This window comes from Pygocentrus nattereri, chromosome 20 (assembly GCF_015220715.1).
Source record: "Pygocentrus nattereri isolate fPygNat1 chromosome 20, fPygNat1.pri, whole genome shotgun sequence".
NCBI lineage: Eukaryota > Metazoa > Chordata > Actinopteri > Characiformes > Serrasalmidae > Pygocentrus > Pygocentrus nattereri.
In genome coordinates this window covers 8,544,186-8,563,600 of record NC_051230.1, presented here as the reverse complement: position 1 = coordinate 8,563,600, position 19,415 = coordinate 8,544,186, and the positions used below count along the sequence as shown (strand labels likewise).

The 19,415-nt window shown below is 39.5% G+C and overlaps 1 protein-coding gene across 3 annotated transcripts in view; it reads left to right on the top strand.

The window, feature by feature from the left end:
• ksr2 (kinase suppressor of ras 2) overlaps positions 1-19,415 on the top strand; it is a 168,192-nt gene that overhangs the window by 119,645 nt on the left and 29,132 nt on the right. For all 3 annotated transcript variants that reach the window (XM_017705064.2, XM_017705063.2, XM_037531480.1), the window contains exons 15-18: positions 57-105; positions 791-1,158; positions 10,243-10,339; positions 10,631-10,764. In XM_017705064.2, the coding sequence (XP_017560553.1) occupies positions 57-105; positions 791-1,158; positions 10,243-10,339; positions 10,631-10,764 (648 nt within the window). The remainder of the gene's footprint in view (positions 1-56; positions 106-790; positions 1,159-10,242; positions 10,340-10,630; positions 10,765-19,415) is intronic.

Here is a 19,415-nt window from a genome sequence, read left to right as displayed (position 1 = left end):
GTGTAGCATCTGTTCAGTGGTGTAATTAATTTCCCTCTCTTTCTTTATTCTAACAGTAACAAAGGTAACCCCCTGCTCCAGATCGAGGTTGAACCTACTTCAGATGTGAGTCATGATTATGCTGTAGCATAACACGTGACTACAAAAATGAGCTCATCTGTCAAATACAATTGATATACTTTCCTTTAGCCAAACTGTGTGTGCGTGTGTGTGTGTGTGTGAGTGTCATCAGCATGGTAATGGAAATTTATATGTGCGCGAGCATATAGAGAGAAAATAATAATGGGCCCAGGACTGACCCTTGCGGAACCTCACGTTTTACTTTGTTGAGCAAATTCATTATTTACACAAACAAACTGATAATGATTGGTCAAATAGGATCTACACCAGGAGACAGACTGAGTCTCTTAATTTATTTTCAATCATGTATGCAGTATCAAATGCTAAAATGAGGTGTAGAAGCACACAGATAATAATGCATGTATTGTCAGATGACAACAATAAATCACTGGCAATTCTTGTTTCAGTGCTGCGATGGGGTCTAGATCTAGGTTGAAATGCTTCATGGATACGTAATGTTACATGCTGATTGATCAGTGCATTCATAACTGAAAAGTTGGTTTGCTAAAAGTGCTTTTTACTTTTGCATTAGAGCTACGAGACTAAGGCATCAAGCAAGCTTGTTATACTGCTGTTGTATAAGATTGTAGTTCAGCATTTGCTGAATTTGGCTACCTCTGAAGTCTGGCTACATGGACTGATTTCAGCCTGTTCTCTCTTTTTTAAACAGAATGAAGAGGGGAATGATGAAGCGGGGGATTCGGCCGATGAATTTGAGGAGATGAACCTGTCTCTGCTGTCGGCGCGCAACTTCCCCCGCAAAGCCAGCCAGACCAGCATCTTCCTGCAGGAGTGGGACATCCCCTTCGAGCAGCTGGAGATCGGAGAGCTGATAGGCAAGGGCCGCTTTGGGCAGGTCTACCACGGACGCTGGCATGGTGAGGTGGCCATCCGCCTCATCGACATTGAGCGGGACAATGAGGACCAGCTGAAGGCCTTTAAGCGGGAGGTGATGGCGTACCGAAACACACGGCATGAGAACGTGGTGCTGTTCATGGGCGCCTGCATGAGCCCTCCGCACCTGGCCATCATCACCAGGTGAGCACTGCAGCCACTGGCTGAGGTCTGACATCATCTTTACTCTACACATCTAGGCAGTGCCCACTAGTGTTCATGTTATCTTAAAGCTGCTTATCGTCATTGTTGAGCCAAAACTTATTTCAGTTCATTCTAAAGCATTTGTGTTGTTCCATTCTCTAATTCTCCAGAACTACATGTATTACAATACATTTTTGCCGCTCAGCACAAGGAAGAACATAAACTTTTCTGTGCCAAAAAGGGTTCTTTGTGCGATGCCGTAGAAGAACCATTCCCCTAAAGAGCCTTTCAGTAAAATGAAGGTGAAGAACCTTTTTAAACAATATCCACATAATGTAAAGGTTCGTGAAAGAACTGTAATATTGGTAAAGAACTTTTTTCATGTGGAGATTCTTCAGCCCAATCACATTTCACCCCTTAGCCCTGCCCCTCTGTTTTGCCCGTTCACGTCTAGGGATAGGGTATCATGGTTCTTGTTGGGATAGAGGGGTAGGGTGACGTGTTAGGGCTACATGGCCCTCGAAACGGAGGTTTTTCAGAGGAACACTCCAAACAGAGTGTTGTGAGAAGAAAACCAACAAGATGGCTGTGCAAGCGACCAAAGAAACCTGCAATTGTGAGAATTTTCTCTGTTAAAAAATCATGGTAACCATTGAATTATCTTACTTTAATGTTGTTTTGATATGAACTGCAGTGGGACTTCATGTCCACTTATTCATCTCTTCTGCTGTACTGAATCATTGCCTCCACTATATCAACCCTACACATGTCACTCTATACATTACCAGTATTAAGATGTACACCTTCTACCTCATACTCATGCTGCTGTGGTTCATGCTGCTGTTATTTGCACCTTCTATTTATTGTTTATTGTTACTTTTGGCAGTTAACTGGGACCTTGAGTACGCTATTTCGTTCCACCTCATGTACCACACGCGATGCGATAAATAAAGCCTTATCTTATCTTTTAATATATTATGGTCATTTTCTTCATAACAATTAAAAAAAAATTCTAGTAGTATGCTGGTGTCTCGGTAGTTAAATTTCGAACAAGAAACTAGTTTGTTTGTTCTTTGAAGGCCTATGATGTCCTAAAAGTAAAGTTGCTGAGCTTTACCATCCTCTGCCATCACTGCAGACTGGCAGGGTCGCCTACAGAGCAGCGCAAGTAGCTGTTAATGAAGTAATGCTCTTTTTATTTGAGGGTCCCATTTCATAGGGAAGATTTCAAACACCACCCCTTTTAACTCAGTTCCAGGGGCAAGATGACACTGTAAATTAAGGGGGCGAAACCTTCTGTAAGGAAGCAAACGTTTTTTCTATGCCATCACATTGGGGCATCTGTTTTATGGAATGTAGAAGGCAGAAGTTCTAGTTTCAGTTTTTTCACTGACGAGCAATAAAGGTTGACATATTGACGTTTCTTTGACTGTGTACTTCAGATACATTCTTTGACCGTCCCCTACTTCTCTCTGCAGTCCTTTTGACAGTACAAGTAGTTCTGTCGAAAAGAGTCTGAAGAGGGTAACCATGTGTAGAAGCATCAGCAGCATCTTTGCACACAGAAGACAGCCTGGCCTGCATTTCCATTGACACCAGTTTGCACGTAGAAGTCTAGGGGGAGGGGGTCAAGTACTTTAGGGCTAATCAAGGATTTTAAATTGAGTTGTGTTGGACCACTTAATTTGAATCATGGATAAACAAATCTGCAATTAAAGTATTAATCTGTGATTCATTTTCATTGTCCACCACGATGGATTCAGCAGTGGTGGATGAAGTGAACCATGTACTTGAGTTAAAGGAGAGACACCGAAGGTAAAACATCACTCCAGTAAAAGTAGAAGTTCCTCCCTTTAGACCTCCACATGAGTGAAAGTACAAAAGTATTTGACTTCAGATGTACTTAAATGTTGAAAGTAAAAGTACTAAAAGATTAAGATTAATGTTTTTATTATCATTTTATATCAAGACTCTTGCTTCTTTCAGTCATTTTAAGTGAAAATACTCTGTCTCTCTTGGTAAACCAGTCTTTTAATAGAACGTCATTAATTAGTGACGCTGACGTCTATTAAAATGATCATAAGCACAAAACACTGAAGGTAAAGTTTCCATCAGGGAGAACCGAGTGGCTCTGAAATCACTTTTTACACACAAGCAAAGTTTCAGTTTCAGATTTATTTACAACTTAGTTCCAAGTTTAAGTTGAATAAAAACTGGCTTTAAACTCAGGATCACAGATGAGCTCCTTTACTATGTTGATCTGTAGGCGTCTGTTCATAAACATAAACCAGCCCAAACTAATTTACTATAAAATGAAATGGTGTTTGTAGAAATTCAGAAAAAAGCCGCGTCAGTCTCGACTGCATATGTGGACATATTTCTATATTGTGCTCTATTTACACAAAGTTAGGTTAGTTCATCATTTATGTTGAACAGACTCTCCCAAAATTTTACACTGACGTTGAAACGTGTGCTGCACTGGGTTGGTATGACCAACAGGTCAAAACAAGCTCAAAACAAAATGTGCGCTGTACCTTGATCGGTGCTCTTGCTTCATGTTTCCTTTGTTTTGATGTTATGTTTTTATGCAAAAGCCAATAAGCCAAAAGGAATGACAGTTTTTGCATAATGTTATGGAGTAAAAAATAAGATATTTGACTTTGAAATGTAGTGGAGTGAAAGTAAAAAGTCGCCCAAAATGGAAAAAATTCAGTAAAGTACAGATACATGAAAAAACTACTTAAGTACAGTAATTACATTTATTTAGTTACTGTCCACCACTGAGATTCAGGAATATAAACAGAAACAATCTTACTCTTGATGTTAATCATTTTCTAGACTTTTTGTAAATGGACACAAAAATATCTCACAGTAAAGGAGTTTAGACATTTAGACAGTCTACTGTTATAATGCCTAGGCCCAGTGTCTGGTGGAGCCATTTAACCAGCACTGAGAACATATGCATAAATTATGTACAAAACCTGTCGGCGAAGTATTTAAACACAAATGCTCTGAGCCCAGTTCCCTAAAAGCATCTTCTTCTTTTGACTGCTCCCTTTAGGGATCTGCCTCCATCTTGCCCTATCCACTGCCTCCTCTACTTTCACACCAACCATCTCCATGTCCACCTTCACTACATCCATAAACCTTCTCTGAGGTCTATCTCTTCTCCTTCTACCCGGCAGCTCCATCTCCAACATTCTTTGCCCAATATATCCATTATTCCTCCTCAACACATGTCCAAACCATCTCATTCTGTTTTATTCTGTTTATTGCAGTTTTACAATCAATGCTCCATAAATAAATACTCAAGTCTAAAGCTAAGACTGAATATTAGTTCAAAGTTCAAGTTCAAGTTTGAAGTAATGGAGGTACTGAATTAAATTTAATCTAGGTTTACTGTAAAACCAACCCTGCTTAAACTCTTGAAACTGAATATATGGATAAACCTAACCTATAGATATTCCAAGCTTAAGCTTATTCTCTGCTGGTGCTGTAGATATATTAGATTTACATTTTTTTGATTACAGAATTAGCAACGAATTAAAAATTACGTTCGATTTTTATACTGTATTGGTGTGTTTGAATGTGCACTTCTTTTTTCTTGTTTTGATGCCAACAAATAACAAATTTCAAATATGGCTTTTATAAATATATTTATGAAAATTCAAAATATGGTTTCTCTTTTCACTAAGCAAGACAGTCCACATAGCAATACATTTCCATCAAAGTCAAGTCATAATAAAATATCTTCTCTTCTGATTACAACCACAAATCCACACTTTCAGCAGAAATTCGGAGATCAGGCGTAACATTCTGACCACCTCCTTTTTTCTACACTCATTGTCCATTTTATCAGCTCCACTTACTGTATAGCTGCACTTTGTAGTTCTACAGTTACAGACTGTAGTCCATCTGTTTCTCTGATACTTTATTAGACTCCTTTTACACTGTTCTTAAGTGGTCAGGACCCCTGAAGCAGGTACTATTTGGGTGGTAGATCATTCTAAGCACTGCAGTAACACTGACATGGTGGTGGTGTGTTAGTGTGTGTTGCCCTGGTCTGAGTGGATCAGACATAGAAGTGCTGCTGGAGTTTTTAAAAACCTCAGTGTCACTGCTGGACTGAGAACAGTCCAACAACCAAAAATAAGCAGCGAACATCATCCTGTGGGCAGTGTCCTATGGGCGGCATCTTGTGGCCACTGGTGAAGGACTAGAGGATGACCAACACAAACTGTGCAGCAGCAGATGAGCTATTGTCTCCAACTACATCTACAAGGTGGACTGACAAGGTAGGAGTGTCTAATTGAGTCCTGACCACTGAGGGGTCCTGACCACTGAAGAACAGGGTAAAAGGGGGCTGACAAAGTATCAGGGAAACAGATGGACTACAGTCTGTAACTGTAGAACTACAAAGTGCAGCTATACAGTAAGTGGAGCTGATAAAATGGACAATGAGTGTAGAAACAAGGAGGTGGTCATGATGTTATGCCTGATTGGTGTAAGTGAGAAATAATATCACATTGTAATAAAAACTACGATGTGATTGTGTCAATACTGGCGACGTCTACGGCTTCTAATGGTGCTTCACGCTGACGCGTTAAGTGGGGCTTCATGTTTCCTCTGTCACAAATGATTGACTCTGGGGATGGTCAAGAGTGCTGTGGTATACTACAGTACTTAAAACTATAAATGCACCAGAGAAAGTGTGTTTTTGTTTGTATCTGGCTTGTCAGTGGAAATGTTTATACAATAATACCAATTTACACACTTTTCCTCTTGTGTCCGGGTCACTCCAGAGACCACTCGAAGCGCGCTGAAGTGCCTTCAAAACAGCAATGAACAGTTGCTTGGATGCAAATCCGGGACTGTATCAAATTAAAGCAAAAAGCTGTGTAATCTTTGTTTAGCTATTTTATACCATGAGCTGTATTCACTGTACCTGAAAAAAGGTCAAAAGTGGTAATTGTTCAATCTAAAGCACTTAACCAGGAGCCGCGGTCCTAACAGGGCCAAATTGAGCTGGAATTGAGAGGAATGGACTCAGCCTGGTTATAAACGTGCAAGGAACATAAATATTGAATGTCTGTCTTTGTGTTGCCATGAGTGACTGTTTATTGACTGGTTTTCATATTGCGTGGAATAATTGCGTGGCCTTTCATCAGAAAAGCAAACAAGCAGCTCTTCCATATACAACTTAATTATACAGAGAGGGTCCAAGCCCGAGGTTGTTTGGAGTGAGTTATGTTGGCAGTAGTAGCACTTGAAAATAGTGCAGAGGTCATTCTTACAGAAAGAGCAGTAGTGGACTGACCTCAGGAGAAAATGAGTAGAGTAATGAACAACATTAACTGGATGTTTATCTGTAGTTTTAACCTTACCTTATTTGGGGAGGACCTGTGTCAGTAGAGGTCCAGAGGGGTGCTCTGAGAATTGTTGCTAAAAAAAAAAGTGTCCACCGAATTGGCTACTTCACAGGATTTAGGCCCGGTTTGGGATGATTTTTTGACGTACATCAACCTCGGGTCGGGCTCAAGTTTGTTTTCTAATGATTGTGTTTTTTTTATGTGCTAGATATATTTTTGTTTGAAGAAATCTGACTATGTACAGTGTCTATTCGGTGTCTCTTTAATGCTGCATTATTTTTTACATTGTAGGCAAGAGCCAATCAGAATCAATATGCAAATGAGGTAATACATAGTAATATTACTAAAGGTTACTTTTAATCAAGAAAAAGTTTCTTTCTCAGAAAATGCTTTTACTGTGAAAAAAGAGACAAATTGACAGAAAATGTATTACAGCATAAAATTTCACTTTTAATTGTAGGAATTATATTTTAGGACATAGGATTTAATTTTTCAATCAAATAATTCAATAATAATGATATTTACTTTAACTAATATTCTGAGATTCTGATTACTATGGCATGCCAGTTTAGCTTTAATTCCTATTTTTTGGTCTCAGGAATTCAACTCACATTAAATATTAAATATTGACTTTAAAAATTCTCTTTTTCCTTGTAAGAAATTACTAGTAAAATGTCATTTTCTCATGTCTAAATTGTAAATTCCTTGTAAAATGAAAAATAAAAATACCATTAAAAGCTAAAACTCTTTGCAGTAAAATCAATTTAAGCCTAAACAGAATCTCAACATGTGAAAGTACTGTTCACAACTGCCAAACCCACTTTGCACACCGGAGGGGGTTTCACCACAGATGGAATTTGACACAAGAAAATGAAGCTGTTAAATCTCTTACATCTGTCTGTCTGAATGATTTATCAGGACCAGTTAAACCTGGTTGGGTCAGGACTCAAAGACATGGGTATGGGTTGGGTTTGGGCTTCATGTTTGTGCAGACCTGTAATGCAGTTATCAATAAAAATGGACAAAAGTATGTTGTGTAGCTAATATGTAACAGCCATTTTGCATACTGAATCTTTTATGTACATTTTTATGGATCATATTGTTATGCAGGGTCTGAAACACTTACATTTAAGCTTCCATTACTGTTAGCTACATAAGCCTCAAAGCTCCACAGTCGAACTACAGAAGCAAACACCAGGTAAAACGTTTTGACTACTTGACTACATTTGGGAAAAGGGGGAAAATTGTGTAATTCAGATTTTTTTTACCAAATGATAACTTTAGAAGTCACACCCTAATGAATATGGATTTCAGCAGGGTGAGAACAGGCCTAGGGTCAGACCCAGACAGCACCGTCAGATGGCAAAGTGGGCGCTGCCTCTCTTCCCTCCACCCTGCTGGGGTGAAGCCTGTGGCCTGTGCAACAGAGCCACACTGAGCAAGTGCAGAACAGCTCAAGCTGAGTTCTGTCCAACAGACAAAGTCTGTTCAACCTATGTTGTTAAGGTTAAACTGGGGCTGCCAAAAGAGTCAGTCCTCTCAGTCCAGGCATTTAAGAATCAAGTTTTGGAATGTATATGCCACACGAGAGATTCTGCTGAATAAGTCACGCGACGGTAGATGTCGAGTTCATAAGCGAAAACAGACAAGGCTTTTTTCTATTGCGCATTCCAGGTAACATCAATCAACCTGCCGTTGGGTTGTTTTGATTAAGTAGAAAAATGACTCAACAAAAGGCAGGTAACTTTCAAAATGAAAATATATTAAAACAAATTAAATTATTTTGGCAAAGGCAGATAACTCTAATGATAAACAAAGCCATGTAATGGATACAAGTTAAGTGCAATATCTACCATTCTCTAACATAAAACAAACAGCTATGCCATTAGTGTGCAGTATTAAACATCTATAAGATCACACTTTGGAAAATCCTAAGGTGGAATCTCAAATGGCTCAACGATCCCTCGATTATATACTTTGTGAGTTATGAAATGTTGCTTTTACACCCAAATATTGCACTTTATCTCCAGCGTGGAATAGGGCGCGCACAGCTGAATCCCCAGGGGTTCTTTGTTAGACACACTGAAGCGTCCAAACCCCGACTCAACCCAGGGAACCAGCTTTATGTCTGAAGAATTTAAATTTATTCTTGCGTGCAGATACCAGGCACCTAGCCAACCCATAAAACAATGGCCTGATGCCAAGATTAGGCCCGGCCTACACATGACAAGTGACAGGTGTGACAGACATGACCATGCAGACATAAAAATAGGCAGAACAGTACAGGCACACACAATACTGAATATAATGACATATAACACAACACTAAACACAAAACAGCTATACATTCTTTCTCTGTGCTCTGTTTAGATGTAGTAGCCATTATTTTAAGACCTACGTACTGCACTTTTAGGGAGAAGGGAGCCATTTGAGAACAGTTTGTGGCAGTGTTGTGTCACCCGACCGGAATACCGCACGTTGATTCGCTGATTGGATTCAGTGGGTTCTGCTCAAGAACAGCGCTGATGTTTGACTGATTCTGCTGTAAAACATGAACTTGCAATGCCTTGTGTTCAGAATAACTCACAACTGTCAGCTCATTTTTTTTTTAATTATTGGTGTTTATCATTTTTTTTGCAAATAAACTCTTCATGTGTTGACTGAACAAAAAACAAAGGCCTTTCAGCCCCACCCACCATATCTAAAAACACTGAACGCACCCTAACACCAAAAAAAGTGCAATATATGTGGAATAGAACTGTGCATGAAATAATAAGCTCTTGTGCATTATTTGAGAAGTTTACAAACAATTGTTTTGTTTGCTTGCTGTTCAGATTGCTCATAAATAAACATAAGCTGTTTATTAAAGTTATTTTTTAGGTCTATTTTTTTGTGTGACTGTTAAGATAAGTAGTTGGGTGGCCTCCATAGATACATATGCCCAAGGACCTCGTGAGACCATCACCCATCACTGAATTAAACAGACATCTTGTGTTCCTGAGAAATAACTGAGGTGATGAAGAGCGCATGAAGTTAATGTCAAGAGTCTCTATCATTCAGAACATAAATCATAATGAGCGTAATTAGTGTTGTATGTTTTATTTATCTGATTCCCTGTATCTTCATTTTTGGCAGTGAGAATAAAAATGTGTATAATTGACTCTTGGAACTGAAGCTAATTCCAGAATTTCTGGAATTATACAGAGCTAAGTATACTTAAAGTCCTCTAATTATGAAAGTTTCACTCATTTATGATAGTTACTTTTGGTATTCAACCCTGTATAACAAGCTATTGTTTGATTTTTGACCACCTACAATTATATCAACCAACATTAGCAGAATTTTCAGCTTCTTAAAATCAGTATTGGTGACCGGATTTCATTTACGCCACATGAGTTCTAGATGAGTGAGACGACTCTGTAAGGAACTTTTGGGGTTTGAGTTCTACAACACTAAGCCAGTGTGAATTCTAGCCCTCGCTTGCCCATCCACTGTGTAGACATACTCGAAATTTCAGTGTATCTCATTTGGATGCCACCCCCGGTGCCTTGCAGCCAACGTTGGCGTTACATTCATATGCCTACAGCTGTGGTGTTGATAAGCATCCTGTGAGAAACGCTGCCTGAACCAGCTTTCAAATCCTTCTGCGCCCCTGCTATGTAGGGGATGCAATGGCTACTGCTGCGCATAACTTGTTTTCCATTGTCTCTTCTAGTCTGTGTAAAGGGAGGACGCTTTACGCAGTAATAAGAGACGCTAAAGTCATCCTGGACGTCAACAAGACCAGACAAATCGCACAGGAGATGGTGAAGGTACGGCTCCACTCCATCCATATCTACCGTGGTTAAGGCCCTTATAAAGGCCCTGATTTTCCCCATGTTTCTCGTATTCATGCCTCTGCAATATCTCTTAAATAATCTCCTCTGGTGTTGCAGACATTTGTGAGTGGTTTTGGTCATGCTGAGAAAAAGCAGCTCAAGTCATTTACTGTGGAGTTTTTATTGATTTGTGATGATAAAGCAGGATAATCTGCTGTATCTACTGAAAACGTGGAGCGGCTCTGACACACTTGGAACATTTTGTATGTGTTTGTTTGTGTGCAGGGCATGGGCTACCTGCATGCCAAAGGAATCCTTCACAAGGACATGAAATCTAAGAACGTCTTCTACGACAATGGCAAAGTGGTCATCACTGATTTTGGACTCTTCACCTTGTCTGGTGTTTTACAAGCAGGCAGGTATGTTGAACATGTACATTTTTCTTAGCATCTGGATAAGAACCGATAAATTTGCTGAAGCCTGTTTCTGCAGCTTGAAAAAAAAGGCCACGTAGTATAAATGCCTTATATAATAATTAGTTTGTCATAATTATGGCTTAGTCTCTCATAATAATGAATTACTATGAATTATGAGATGCTAAGTTATAGTCTTAATTACAACATAGTGAGTTATTATCATGTAATAGTAAGTCATAATTATGATGTAGTAAATCGTTATTGTGAGATACTAAGTCAAAATTATTAGAAACATTCTCCATATCATGAGATATCATCATCATAATATAGCAAGTCATAATTATGAGACACTAAGTTGAGACAGGATCTCATTATTATGACATAGTAAGTCATAATTGTGAGACACTAAGTCATAATTGTGAGATAGAATCTCATTATTATGACAGAGCAAGTCATAATTATGACATGGCAGCTCATTGTTATGAGATAGGAAGTCATAATTATGTGATACTAATTAGCAATTATGAGATACTATGTCATAGTTAAGAATTATTGTCTCATTGTTATGAGATAAGTCATAGTTATAGAAACTCTCATGGCTATGACTCACTAAATGGCTATTTTTTATTGCCAGAATTGGGCTTCCATAAAAATTACATTTCTACTGTAACAAATAAAAGATAACACCTTATTGGACACATTCTCACATGCAGGGCTAAACACTCAGGCATTTATCTGAGTCTTTTATGAATTAATGAGAACAGTTCTGGCTGTCATATTTATCTATTAATTTGTCTCTTCCAGTTCATTTTTTTTGCTGAAGGTTATTAATATTGTTTAAAAGATAGGTTACGTTTTTACACGATTTGAAAAAGCTGGCTGCCCTTTACATGAGAAATATATGATAAACATTTCATTTTCATGACAGGTTCACTAACAGAAATCCAAAATGACTTTTAATATAATGTTGTTACCTTAATATATAATAAACAGCATAGAATTAGCAATTAATGCTGTTTATCAGGTTTCGCAATATTTTGTAGTGCAGGTTTGCATCTCTCTGTCTCATTGGTTCTTGACTGTGTTTTCGTCCTACTATACTAACTACAATACCCAGCATGCATTACACAAATATGTCATGCAGTCACTGGCACCCTTGCCCTCTGCCATAAAGAAATTGCTAGCGTAGCCTCTGATGTAGAAGATGTGATATTCAGCTTTCTAACATTAAGAACAGCCAATCCTCAATTATCCATCAAAATGTGCCTCTCACCTGCAAAATCCTTATCAGAAAGGAGTTATCCTTTCATGTGCAACGATTAGCTGAACACTTATGTAACCCTAGTGTGGCATTCCTACAGTGTGAAGGGGAGCGAAATTTCCAGCCCATCCTACCACATACAAGACAGGGTCATTTAAAGCCCCTCATGATGATTTATCTAACCGCTTATTAAGATCTAAAGCCTGTGATTAAGAGTCTGGGGCACTTCTAGCCTGCCATGCAAATGCAATTTCACCTCTCCTGCTGTGATTCCAGTCTAACTTGCATCTACTGCAGAGAGCTGTGACAGCATCCGATGACAGTAGAAGCCCGTCCGTGTCTGAAGCTGGACTGACATTTTGTGTTTGAGGCAGAAAAGGGAAGTTTGGGGCAGGTGCATCACTCTGATAAAGGCCAGGTTTTGATCCAGTGGGCGGAGGCAAAAGTGGATGCCGGCTGTTTGTTGGCCAAAGGAGGCTGGTGCATGCTGGTGATGGGGTTTTACACTTAAATTCACAATTTGTTTCTCCCTTTATGCACAGTACTCTATTGCAAACTACTGCACCCTGTGTGTGTCTGTGCCAGTATATTTTGTCAAAATTTTAACGTATCTCCATGGATTTAGACACAAATAAAAAAGGTTTGTGCCTCATTGTAATAATCTATTGTAGTTTACTGGTCCACTCCAGAGAAATCTTTCTCCAGACAAGTCATTATGAACATAATTAGTGTTGTAAATTTTAGTTCTATCTCTTTCCCGGTATTTTCATTTTTGGAAGTGAGAGTAAAAAATGTGTATAATTGACTCTTGGAATTGGAATTGAGATTGATTCCTGAATTTCTGAAGTTACACGTTGCTGGGTGTATTCATTGACCCACTGACATCCATAAGTCAATTGTTTCATATTGTACTGAACAAAGTTCTCTAATATGAAAAGTCTCACTAATTTGTGGTGATTAGTAGTTTTCAGGCAAAAAGTGTCAGAATTGTTCACACTAGTGATGACAGTCATCTTTAATAGACTGGCTTATGTGGTTTCTGACACTTAGGACATACTTTTATTGACGTAAATGGAAAAGGGTGTGTAAAGTAGAGCAGTAGAATAAAAATAGAAAATATTCTACACAAAACTACACAGATGAGCCAAAACATGATGACCACTCACAGATGAAGCGAATAACAGTAATCACTAACGTGCATGTCAAGGTCTGGGATTGGTCTGGATTGGATAATAAAGGAGCAGTGGATTCTCGTAGTCACTTGGATATGGGAGAAATGGGCAGGCATGAAGACCTGAGTGACTTTGATAAAGGCCAGATTTTTACGGCTTGACAACTGGTTCAGACCTTTTCCAAAACAGCAATACTTATGTGGTGCTCCCATTTAGCAGTGGTGAGTACTTACCGACAGTGGTCTAAACTGGTGACAACGTGTTGGGTGCCCAAGGCTCATAGATGTGCGAGGGCAGCAAAGGCTGTCCTGTCTGGTCTGAACTGGCAGAAGGGCTACTGTGGCATAAGTCACAGAATTTTTTAATGATGGTTAGACGAAGGATGTGTATGGGGCTGCGAAGCCACAGACCGGTCAGAGAGCCTATGCTAACCTCTGTCCACTGTCAAAAGTACCCAAAGTGGGCTCAGGAGCATTGGAGCTGGACCTTGGAGAAGGTCACCTAGACTAACAAGTCTTGTTTTCTTTTACATGACATGGACAGCTGGTTGCATCAATTACCTGGGAAAGTGATGACACCAGGGTGCACTGTAAGAAGAAGACACGCCAGTGGATATCTAATCACCTACCTAAACATTGTGGACCAGGTCCCCCCCACCCCTTTCATGGTAGTGGAATTTACCAGTGGCAGTGGCCTCTTCCAGCAGAATAATGTATGGTTTGAGGAACATGATGAAGAGTGCAAGGTGTTGCCCTAGCCTCCAAATCCAACAAGTCTGTTCACAGCTGCTCCACCTCACAACTCTATTCTTCTGAAGAGTCACTGAGGTTGCATTGTGTGATGCCCTCGCTTAGTGCAAATGAACTGCCTGCGTTCAGATAAGTCAGCAGCAGTATGGACTGCAGCAGTTAGTTGGGATTTGCATTTTGCTGTATAAGATTCATTTCTCGCTCCTGTTCCACTGCATCCTCTCCGTCTCCACCAACGCACACATGAAAGAGTCTTTTCTTCCTCCACCATGGCCCATGCCGTGATCCAGAAACGTGCCGATTCTTTAAAAAGGTTTTGATGTATGTGTTTTCTTGCCTGTGGCATCCCATGGAAAGGAAACATCCTACTCCCCGAGGCTTTAAAAACCTGAGAAACATTAAAAGATTATGGACTCTTCTAAGACGAGAAAACCTCTGATTCATCTCTTGTGTTCTGCAGCCAGCTTTCATTTAAGTTACTTTTTGCCGTGTTTGGTAAATGAAAGTGTATCTCTTTATGCTTGTGATAAAGCCTCTCATAGTTTGTTGCTTATTTATTGCAATTTATTTATTACTGCCCAGGGACATATACCTTATTTACCATGTGTGCTTTTAGTATTGTACTAAATAGATCTTGCCATTTCTTTTACAAAAATCTGAAAATACAAAGCCCTTTGTTGGGAATAAAACCACAGCACACACACACACACACACACACACACACACACACACACACTCCTACTCCTCATTTAGTGATGTCAGCACCTCTCAGATGTTTAAGCACTTTTTGGTCAAAAAGTTTTGATATGTACTTTTAACAGTAGTTTGGGGGTAAAATAAATGCTAAATCACTAAGTAGGCAACACATTATTGATTTTCTAAGTGAAGTGATTTTCTAGTTAATCCACTAGAGGCAGTAAACTGACTTTTTTTTTTAGTTTTTAGTAGCCAAATTGAGCAGGACACAAGTCAGACTCAGGCCCCAGTCTCAGCTTATCTCAGTTAGCTCATGGCTCAGCTGATCACCTGCTTCATATACGATTGGCTAAATTTGTTAGGGCGCTTATTTAGCTTATTTAGAGTTTAGTTCCAAGCTACACCTAACATGCTGCTTCTACCCAGAGAATCTTCAAGGACTTGCAACATATTAGAGAAGAGCTCTATCATAGCTCAGCCTCGTTAAATGCTAAATGTAGCTTTCTTTGAAATTATTAGGTCCGGACCTTAAGGAGAAGTGCTGAACCATTGTTAATGTACCATTCTACAGAAGGTTAACAAGAATTGTGGAATTGTTCACAGTGGCAGTGATGGGAACCAGGCGTCTGAAGAATTTTCAATTTTATGTCTTTAAAAACTCAGTCACAGAAAAATTTTAAAGAATGATTATGAAAATGCTGCCTGATGCCTGAAGCGTTGTTTTGAGATTAGGTTTTGGCCTAAAAAATACATTATTTTCATGAAATATATATAATATATATATTTTTTTTTTTCAGCCAGAGAAATACACAAAGGAACTTCACAATTATCAACATTACATATAGAAACACAGACACATGTCGCTTCACTAGTCATTTGGGAAGTAAATAAAATGGCTGTGTGTTATAGACACAGTGACCTGTGGTTCAATATCACCACTACTGTAAAGAAATCTGTTGATAAGTTTCTCTGCAATGAACCATTTTACATCAAACCACTCTGAATGACTTGGTTCACGTCTCAACAGTTGAATTATACAGACATTTTGGAAAAATCTGTGAAATTTCTCTTTATATGCAAATGACTCCTTTTCTGTCACTTATGATTGTCCAATCAATCTCACCAATAATGAAGCCACAAGTAGGATCTATTAAAAAAGTCCTAAAAGGTATGAATTGACACTGATTGATAGGTAGCAATTTTGTCATAGGTAACCTAATACATGCAGCCACTTTCAGGGCTTTTGTTAGTTGTATGTTGTACGTATGTTGCCCATGTATTTCAGTGTCAATCCGAACCTTGTAGAGTTTTCTTTCCTAGCCTACTTGTGGCTTCATTACTGCTGAGAATCAGTGGAGAGGTAGGAGGGGATACATGGAGCAGCAATAGACATTGGCACCGTTGATGATGTTGCTGTTATTTTGGAGTTTTGCCCGTTTGTGTTTGTGTCTCATGTCTCTTTGAAAATGTTTTCTTTGGCAGCAAAGTCGGTAAATCAACATCCTCGATGGAGAGATATGACAAACGCTCGCTCTCATCGTCTCGTCTGATTATGAGCCTGATTCCGTACGAGTGTGTTTGTGTGCGGCGGTGGCGGTGGTGGCAATTACCAGGAAAAGGGCTACGGTTACGCAGTCTCTAGATTGCGTTGCCACCATTTGTTGATCAAGCTTGTGGGATCCGTTTAGTGGTGCAGTGCCGCTCAACCTGCTCCAATTAACGTCCTCGCTGCAGTCTGCATTACTGTTAGGAGATGTATGAGGGAAAGGAGGCCAAGCGGGAATTGAAAATTTATCGGCCCAAGCATGAGCAAGCATGTTCTGGCATAGTTACAAATAATGAAATCTGGTTGGCCGAAGCAAGAGGCTCGCTAATAGGGTTTAGCATTTAGCTTGATGTTTCATAAGAAGATGCAATTATTCTGACTCAGTATAGGAGGGATGGGATGTGAGTGAAGCAGTTGGCACTGACTGAACAGTTCCTGTCAAAAGTTTGGGAACACTTAGCTGTTTTTAACCTTTTAAATGGCCAGGCCCTGCTGGTGGGCCCAAAGTTGGATTACACACGTCTGTAACCTGAGAATAGTTTGCATTGGAGTCCCTGTCGTTACTGAATGATAAGCCTTAGTATGTAATAAGCCTGGCATATTAAGAGGTTAAATTTTTTAATATAAATGGGTTTTCATTGTCACTTTGCAATAACCAGGGCCAGTTTCTCACTACGCAGTCACTTAGTTGCTGTTTTACGTTAACAAAACCTGAATATCGCTGTTGTTGGAAGAAAAACTTGTGTCTCCAAAATGATTATTTTACAGGAGAAGAAATAAACCTACTGTACTTTTAATGTCAATGGAACCAGAATTTTTTCTAAGTAATTTTGGGCCATTTCTGTAGCGGTGTGGAGCAATGAGGAGGCGGATGCATAAGCGGAGATAAGTGAGAGTTATTGAGGGCAATAGACAGTCCAAGTTCAGACATAACGAGAAACACACCAAACAATATCCAACACTTCAAACAAAGACCAAACAGCACGAGAATACAATACACACGAAGACCAGCAAACTCACAGTGGAAAAGACAGGTCTTAAATACAACAGGGATAAAGAGGGACAGGTGGATAACAGGTGGCTACAATCATGGGTGGAGTCTGAAAACAAGGGGGCAGGGCTGGGAGGTAAACACAAGCACATGTAGGACTAGAAGGTCAACACAGGCAAATGGACAGGACTGGGAGGAGCCAATCATGACAGTTTCTTTTGGTCAATTCATCATGAAATGTACACATAATGTAAAGGACAACAAACATTTTACACTTATGTCAAAAACTGAAAAGGTTTTCTTCTGACAACAGCAGTGTTTTTTTTTTTATTATAATTTCATTTTTTTTATTGTTTTGTTCAAGTGACCAGTATGTTTTTTGACAGGCAGTGTGTGTGTGTGTGTGTGTGTGTGTGTGTAAACCAGTTGATATAGTTTAAGGAAAAAATATATATACATATGTTTAACAGAAAAATGTAATCCCAATTAATCCTAAACACGTTCAGTGATGTTCATAAAACAGTGTCTCAGGCATCAGGCAGTGGATATTCATAACCATCTCAGGTAAAAACTTTCTGTGAGGGAGCTTTTAGTGGCAGTCATTCTCTTCAGACGTCTGGTTCTCATCACCACCACTGTGAAGAATTCTGACTGGGTACGATTCTGAACTGAGCGGTGCACATCAAACCTTCTCTGCCTGACTTTGTTTACTTTGTAATGACTTAATTATAAAGATAGTTTGAGGAAATGATCCATTTGAAGCAATAATTTATAGTGTCATATTATTATTATTATTATTAGACATAGAAACAATCAGATGCATTACTGTGAATTCATTTATTTCCATTGGTTTAAACTTTACTTAGTTGGAGTAGAGTCACACCAAGGACTATAGATATGTATTAATGTAGCACGTCTCCAGTGAGTCAAACCTATTGTCTGAGTGAACCTGACTACTTTACAGGGAGGCATCTGCAGGTTGGCTGGAAATGTCAGCTGGGCTTGTTCAGAGATTTGAACGTTTAGAGCGATTGAGTCATCGTAAATCTACGTTCCTGAAGGGCTGTGATTACGCGTGCCGTGTGCCGTCTGGGGACATATCTCTTGCCTTCCTCTATGCACAGCGTCAGTTATGAAAGAAAAAAAGAAGAACATGTGAAAGAAAAACACTGTCTGTGTTGCGAAATCTCACACCGTTCACGTCCAGTGCAATTTACCTGGTTTAGTGTAAATCAGTGTTTTATCAACAGAAGGTTGTTGAGCTTGAAGACCCGCACAGACCTCTGAAACATGGAGTTGTTAGCATTGTTTGAATTCACGTGTTGTTCTCTTTCTCTCTCCGTCTCTCCTTCTCTCCCTCTCTCTCCCGTCACGTTCTCTCTTTCTCTCTTTCTCCTTTTCTGCTTTTCTTTCTCTTTTTGCTCTCTCTGTCTTTCTCTCCCTTTCTGTTTCTTTCTTTTCTTGCTTCCTCTCCTATCATTCCTTCTCCCTCTTTCTTCCCTTCCTCTTCCTCTCTCATCCCTCTTTCTCTCGGTCCCATCTCTCTCCTTCTGTCTCTGTACACACCTTTCTCTTTTTCTGTCTCTCTTCTACTTCGACCACTCTTCTCTCCTTCTCCACTCTCTCTCACGCTTTCTCTTTTTCTCTCTATTTCTCCTTCTGTCTCTTTCTCTCTCTCTTTCTGTTTTTTCTCACCTTATTTCCCATCTCTGTCTCTCTCTGTCTCTCTCCCTGTTACCTTTAATTCCTCTCCCTCTCCTCCTTCTTCCTCTCTGTCCCAACTTTCTCTCCCTCTCTTTACACTCTTTGTCTTTTTCTCTCCACTATATCTCCGCCTCTCCTTGTTTTTTCTTCCTCTCCCTCTCTCTCCTCTTTCTTTCTCTTCTCCCTCCTCACTCCCCTCTCTCTCAATTTCTCTCTCTTGCTCTTTCTTTTTCTCTCTCCCTTTCTTTCTCTTGACTTTCTTTTGTCTATCTCCCTTTTTGGTTGTCTCTGCCTTCTCTCTCCGTTTTCTCTCTTCATTCTTCTTCCTCACCCTCTCTCTCTCTCATCTTTCTTCCTGTTTCCTTTTCTTCCACTCCCTCTCTCCTCTTTCTCTCTCTCCTCACTCCCCTTCTTTTTCTTTTTGTCACTTTTTCTCTCTTCGTTCGATCACTTTCTCTCTTCTTTTGCTCTCTTGCTCTTTCTGTCTCTTTCTATCGTCTTCCACCTCTTTCTCCCCCTCCTCTCTTTCTTTCTC